Below are 7,135 nucleotides of genomic sequence, written 5' to 3' on the forward strand. Positions count from 1 at the left end.
AGTGGTTAAAAGCGCCGACTGCTCTTCCGAAGGTCCAGAGTTCAAATCCCAGCAACCACATGGTGGCTCACAACCATCCGTAACGAAATCTGATGCCCTCTTCTGGAGTGTTTGAAGACAGCTAAAGAGTACTTACATATAATAAATAAATGAATCTTTAAAAAAAAAAAAGAAAGAAATCAAAGACAGACATCGTCTCCTCTGCCTCAGTTTCCTCAGTTGCTAGAACATGAAGCTAGCAACACTTTCATCAGCCCAAGAGCTGGTGAAAGCATGGTGACTTCGTATGCAAGTTTATTATAGGCGACTGGCAGGCACAGGTTGACCACCCTCATCCAAAAAATTTAAATGCCCCCAAATCTGAGGGGACACTGTAGTCACTGTATTGCCTTGGCTAACTTGGAACTCACCATATACACCAGACTGGCCTTGAACTCACAGAGATCCATCTGCCTCTGCCTCCCAAGTGCTGGAATCAAAAGTATATGCCAGGTATATGCCAGCTGGCATCTAATGGTTCAATGTACAGTTATGTGTCTGTGTGTGTGCGTGTGTGTGTGTGTGTGTGTGTGATGTTTGTTTCAGACAGGAAACAACATAGCCCAGGCTCCTCTCTAACTCATGATCCTCCTGCCTCAGCTTCCTAAGCACTTATTTATTTACTTATTTTTAGACTTAATTCATGTTTTTGTTTGGTTTGGTTCAGTTTTATTGAAGCACTCTATATGGAAAACTCATGGAAATCCACCTGCCTCTGCCTCTCAAGTTTAAAGGCATGTATCTGGCTTCTTTTTAGACTTAATTGTTTTTATTAATGTTTGTTATTATTTACATGTATGTATTTGTACCACATGTGTGCCTGGTATCCACAGAGGTCAGTTTAGGACATTTAGAGCCTTGGAATGGGAGTACAGTGGGATACCATCTGGACACTGGGAATCAAACTTGGGTTCTTTGAATAACAAGTGCTCTTCTCTGTTCAGTCATCCCTCCAGTCCCTGCCCCATCAAGTGCTGATAGAAATAGGTATATGCTAGTATAGTCAGCTCCACAAACTTTCCTTCACGTACAAAATCACTAAGGTTATTGTATGAATTTCTCTCAGTCTACTCAAGTCTAGGTATAGAAAGTATATAGGAAGCATAAATTAATGTCAAGCTCAGAGCTAGGCTCTAGCAACAAGATATCTATCTGACGATGTGTGTAAACACTCTAAAAATAAAAGAAAACAGAAAATCAGAAACACTCCTGACCCAGGCTTTCTTCTCCTTCCTCTCTCTCTCACTCTCTCTCAATGCTGGAGATGACATCTTTTCTCATATAGTAAACAAATGTGCAACCAGTTAACTATACTCCATCACCTCCAACCTGAACGTGCTCAAGACAGTTTACATCACTCCTAAGGGTACTATCACTTATCCGGGTCCCCAACACGGTGCCAGGTCACAGGTGAATACACAGGCTTTAGGCATAGTCCAACACACCTTGGATCACTGACATGGGAGGACCATTGGTCACAACCATACGCTCCACTAGGGATGGGTAGTAGATGGAGAACTCCCAGGCAAGGGAGGCCCCCCAGTCGTGGCTCACGAGGATGCACTTGGAGTACCCTGGTGGTGGGAAGAGAGAGACACAATGGTATAAGATACAGTAGGGATGAGGTAGACGTGTAGGAGTAGGTCTCAAAAGGAGCAAAAATGAGAAGATGAATGAGTATATTGGGAACTGGCTCATACCAAGGCCTAGGATGATATCCTTGATGTCATCCAACAACAAGTCAATGGTGTAACAATCCACTTCCTTTGGAGCATCAGAGGGACTATAACCACGCATGTCTACAGCCACTACATGGAAATGGCTCTGAAACTCTCGCAGCTGGTAGCGCCAGCTGAACCTGTTGGGTAAGGGAGTTGGGAGTTTAGTCAGCAGAATGCACCTCCTATACCCAGCTTTGGGGCATCCTACCTTTCTGCTCTGGACTTCTTAGGAAGGAAATAGTGGAATCCCAGGATTACTCAACCCTACCGGTTCCCATTTCCCGAGTACCTCATAGTCAGAACTCTACCTTTCCCTAGTCCAGTGAGCATCAGGATCCAGGGGCCCAGACATACCAGTTCTCTGGGAAGCCATGCAGAAATAGCATGAGTGGCCCGTTGCCATGACCAGCAGAGACATAGTGCAGACGCAGGCCGGAACTCTGCAGAAGGACCCAATCTAAGTAAGAGCTGAAGGGTAAGGAAATATGGGAGCTTCCTCCCTAGACTTGAACACCCAAGGATGATTCAGATCCGACATTTCAACCTCCTTTCTTCAATCCGCATCCTCCCCATGAAACCTACCTTCACGGAGGAACACTCACCCTGAGGGTTAGAAAGCAATGCTCGCCCAGCGTGGGGTCTCTCAGGCACTCTGGGGGAGACAACCTCTGGCGGCCGCAGCAGCCCCTGCGAGGATGGCACATCACATGGGTGAGGGCGATGCAGCTATAGACAAACGCGGCCACCAAGGCAGCCAAGTACACCAGGCTCATCACCAGCGCTCGCAGCAGCTTCAGCGAGAGGCGTGAGGGTGCGAGTAGCGCAGTCACCACAAACTCCGGCATATCCTTGCGCTCTGGGACGTCTACAGAGCGGCCTTGGTCGGAAGACTGAGCCGGGGATGCTGGCGCCAGCAGCCCACCACCTTTGTTTTGGGATTCCACCGTGCTATCGGAGTCCACTGGACCGGCCGAAGAAAGAGATGCGCGGCTCGCACAGATACTGCCACCTTTCATGACTCACTCTAAAGTGGCAGCTAAAGTACCTGGGCAGAACGAGACACTTAAGAATGAGGGGGGTGGGGGTGGAGTCTGCGAGGACCTGGTTTCGGAGGTTGGGGAAAGAGGGACCGTGGGCGGAGCCCTAGGACATGCTGGATGGAGTTTAAACAGGAACAGAGAATTAAAATGATTTCTGTAGCAGGTGGCAGTGTTCAGGACCTAGAAAAAGCTCGGCAGGTAAGAGCACTTGGCAGCACACCTGCCCATCTAACTTTGATCCCAGGGAACCACAAGTGGAAGGAGAGGACTGACTCTCAACTGTTCACACATATACTGCAGCACATGCACCCCTCTATGCTTTAATCTCAGCACTCAAGAGGCCGAGGCAAATGGATCTCTGAGTTCAAGGGCAGACGATTTATATATAAAGTTCTAGACTAGCCAGAGCTACAACCCCCCCCCCAAAAAAAAAAAAAAAAGCAACTGGCAAAGCTCTAAGGAAGGAGAGTTGAATCCAGGAGGAACGAAGGGAGGAACTCTGAGATGGGTGGAGCTTGGAACTCTGAGATGGGTGGAGCTTTGATCAAAGGAGCATGGCATATCTAAGGTAGAGGTTAAGGGGTGTGGTTTATGAAGGAGGAAGGGGAATTAGGTGGAGTCTGTATTTGGATGAGAAAGACTGATAGGCTTGTTGGGTAGAATCTAGACCCAAGAATGAGTCTGTGCTGGAGCTGGAAAGGGGCTAGAAACTAACGTGAAAGTGAGAGTTTAACAAACCCAGAAGTGGAAGAGCAGACAACGTTACATAGCTGGGATTGGAGGTATGTGTGGGCAGTAGGAGTCTCACCGTGTGCCTTCCAAGCTAGAGGGCTTGACCTAGAAGACCCTGCCCTGAATGAGACCCATTGTCCTGGTTCCAACCCTTCTTTGTCCTCTCTTCTCGTTGGCTTAGGGGGTCCATCATCCAGCCGGCACTGGTTTCTAAGGACAGGTGGGGGCTTAAGTGCTAAATTGCCAGAGTTGAAGGCCAAGCTCAGATGACAGCCAAGGGCAGACCCTGCCTCCTAGAGAACAGGCTGGATTTGAAACCTGGAGCTGGCCTGGGCATATTGGATTACAGAGGTTCTGGTTGAAAGAGGAAACAGGGCAGTGCCTAGTATGATGGGGCATCGTGTCAAGCAAGCATTGTGTCTCAGTAAAGAGCCTGCTTCTTTTGCAACCTTTCCCAAGATCTTAGACTACTTTAGGGACACCCATTATTTAACCCGATAGTAGCCCTGCATTATCCTCACAGTACAGATTATGAACCTGAAATTTGGGGGTGAGGTCATTTTGCCTGAAGTCATACATCTGGCTTAGCAGCAAAACAACGTAGAAGTAGCAATCTGTGCTTCATCCAACACCAAGGCTACTGGCAAGCTTTCAAAATCTCTTCTGGTGTGGTTACTTAGATATCTAGAGAAATATTAGGTATTTAGAGAGATACACTTCTTTTTTTTTTATCTTTAAAAGTATGTATTTGAGGAACAGTCCTTTCTGTTGTAAAAAGCTCAATTTGATGAAATTCCAGAAGAAATTTCATTTTAAAAACATTTTAGACTTTAGACACATAAGGAGAACAGTCACAGACTCTTTAAATCAGGAACAATGATAGCATAATGCCCTGTCATATCTGGACCTAAAGTTACAGCAGCCTGTCATATTTATGGAAGTAGCAATAAAATCAGTACTGTAACTTCATTTAAGGGTCTGCTTTGCTATTTTATTTTGGCCTGGGGTATATTTCAAAATTAATGTGATCATTAAAGTCCATTACATTGTGTCCAGGACAACAGTCATCATTTCAGCCATCATCACTTTTTTTTTTAAAGATTTATTTATTTTTATTATATGTAAGTACACTGCAGCTGTCTTCAGACACTCCAGAAGAGGGTGCCAGATCTCATTATGGATGGTTGTGAGTCACCATGTGGTTGCTGGGATTTGAACCTCGGACCTTTGGAAGAGCAGTCGGTTGCTCTTACCCACTGAGCCATCTCACCAGCCCCACTTTTTTTTTTTTTAAAGATTTATTTATTTATCATATGTAAGTACACTGTAGCTGTCGTCAGACATTCCAGAAGAGGGCGTCATTACGGATCGTTGTGAGCCACCATGTGGTTGCTGCGATTTGAACTCAGGACCTTTGGAAGAGCAGTCAGTGCTCTTACCCACTGAGCCATCTCACCAGCCCCAGTACTCATCACTTTTAAAGGCGCAGAGTGGTAGAGAGAGAGATACACTTCTGTAGCTGCTTCTATTTCTCCAGTACTAGTGACTGAGCTTAGAGCCTTCCTCAGGGAGGGCAAGCACTTCAGCAGGGAGCTTCACCCTTAGCCTTAACAAAAATCACTGAGGGCTGGAGAGAAATTAAGAATTAAGAGCACTAACTGGCCGGGCGTGGTGGCGCACGCCTTTAATCCCAGCACTTGGGAGGCAGAGGCAGGCGGATTTCTGAGTTCGAGGCCAGCCTGGTCTACAAAGTGAGTTCCAGGACAGCCAAGGCTATACAGAGAAACCCTGTCTCGAAAAACCAAAAAAGAAAAAAAAAAAAAAAAGAGCACTAACTGTTCTTCCAGAGGNCCCGCGTTTAATTCCCACCAACCACATGNTGNCTCACAACCATCTGTAATGGGATCTGACACCTTCTTCTGGTGTATCTGAAGACAGCTATAATTGTACTCATATACATAAAATAAATAAATAAATAAATCCTTGAGTTTACTCAGCTGTTTAAAAAAGTGACACCATGAAATTTGCAGGCAAATTAGTGAAACTAGGAAAAAAAAATAATCCCGAGGTAGCCCAGACCTACAAAGATAAAGATGATATGCATTCACTTACATGTGGATATTAAGTAAATGATAATGGATTCACCTATATGTAGATACTAAATAATTAAATAAATGATAATCTACAATCTGTAGACCCAGAGAGGTTAGGTTAAGAGGAAAAGAATAGGAGGACACATGGATCTCCCTGGCAGGGATTTTAGAACAAATTTTACTGGTGGACTGGGGGCAAGTAGGGATGGACATGAGAAGACTAAGTAGGGAGGGGGGAGAAGTAGGGTTGCGAGAGGGAACAGGGAGGAGACGGTTGGAATTGAGGGACATTTGAGGGATCATCCTAGTGCAATGGAAACTAAAATATATGAAGGCGATCCTAATGAGGTCTCCTATGACTGGGGATATGGAGTGCCAACTAGCCATCTCTTGTCACCAAATGAGGTGACAGGACTAGATTCCAGTACCAGGACTGAATTGCATTTAATAGTTATTGGCCAAGGAGTTCCCAGGAAAATCCTGAAACCACCTAGGCTGTTGCTAACTAAGCCAATGTGTGTTGCTCTCCACACACTGACTGCGGTGCCCCATTGCAGAGAATGACACCCACACAACTCACTGAACATGGAGAAGTACAGTTTGTTGGAGCGTTCACCCCTATGTTCTCGTGTCTTTTGTGCACGGAAGGCCTTCTTCTGCATAAACACCAATTCAGCCACAAAACCTTTGACCTACAATCTGTCCTGCCTACAATATGCTAGTGCAACGGTGGCACAGCATGTCTTGTGAGAATGTCTTAAGGCCCACTCCACAAGAGAGAGAGCATACCCAGTACTGCTTGCGTGACCAAGAACCAGAGACGAGATAGCCCAGAGACCTATGGTAAAACCACACTACTGATCTAAACACACACACACACACACACACACACACACACACACACACACACACACAAATAACATGACTCTTAATGATACTCTGCTCTACTCATAGGTCAGTGCTGTATTCAGTCATCATCAGAGAAACTTCCTCCTGTAGCAGATGCGGACAGATGCAGAGACCCCACAGCTAGCTATTGCACCTGAAGACTCCTTGGACCACTCAGCCTATCAAATCCTTCCCCCTCAGAACTCAGGGGACTGGAGAGCCCGAGGGGATGACAGACACCAGAACAAGGGCGGGCATCAAAACAAAGCAAGGCTCATTCAAGAGACTGAAGCAGCAAATACATACACTGGTCTGTACCAGGTTCTGCTTTCAGCTTCTCTTCCTTTTTCTGGTCCCCAGCCCCCACCCCCACCAGTTTCTGTATAGCCTTGGCTGTCTTAGAACTCACTCTGTAGACCAGGCTGACCTTGAACTCAGAAATCCGCCCAGCTCTACCTCCCGAGTGCTGGGATTAAAGGCAAGCGTCACCACTGCCTGGCTCAGCTTAGTATTTTTATGTGAACAAGTGGGTCTCTGATTTTTGTGCCTGCTTTTTGAGGCTTTTCCTTCTGTTGGGTGGCCTTGTCCAGCCTCAATGTTATAATTTTTATCTTGATTGTAT

General features: G+C 46.0%; 1 protein-coding gene across 1 annotated transcript in view; it reads right to left on the reverse strand.

The window, feature by feature from the left end:
- Positions 1 to 2,877, reverse strand: part of Ephx3 (epoxide hydrolase 3) — a 5,067-nt gene extending 2,190 nt beyond the window's left edge. The window contains exons 1-4 of the mRNA XM_021150039.1: positions 2,363 to 2,877; positions 2,115 to 2,200; positions 1,740 to 1,897; positions 1,485 to 1,613 (exon numbers count right to left, since the gene is read on the reverse strand). Of these exons, the coding sequence (XP_021005698.1) occupies positions 1,485 to 1,613; positions 1,740 to 1,897; positions 2,115 to 2,200; positions 2,363 to 2,776 (787 nt within the window). The 5' untranslated portion in view covers positions 2,777 to 2,877. The remainder of the gene's footprint in view (positions 1 to 1,484; positions 1,614 to 1,739; positions 1,898 to 2,114; positions 2,201 to 2,362) is intronic.
- Positions 2,878 to 7,135: the final 4,258 nt, after the last annotated feature.

Source organism: Mus caroli, chromosome 17, assembly GCF_900094665.2.
Source record: "Mus caroli chromosome 17, CAROLI_EIJ_v1.1, whole genome shotgun sequence".
Taxonomy (NCBI): Eukaryota; Metazoa; Chordata; class Mammalia; order Rodentia; family Muridae; genus Mus; species Mus caroli.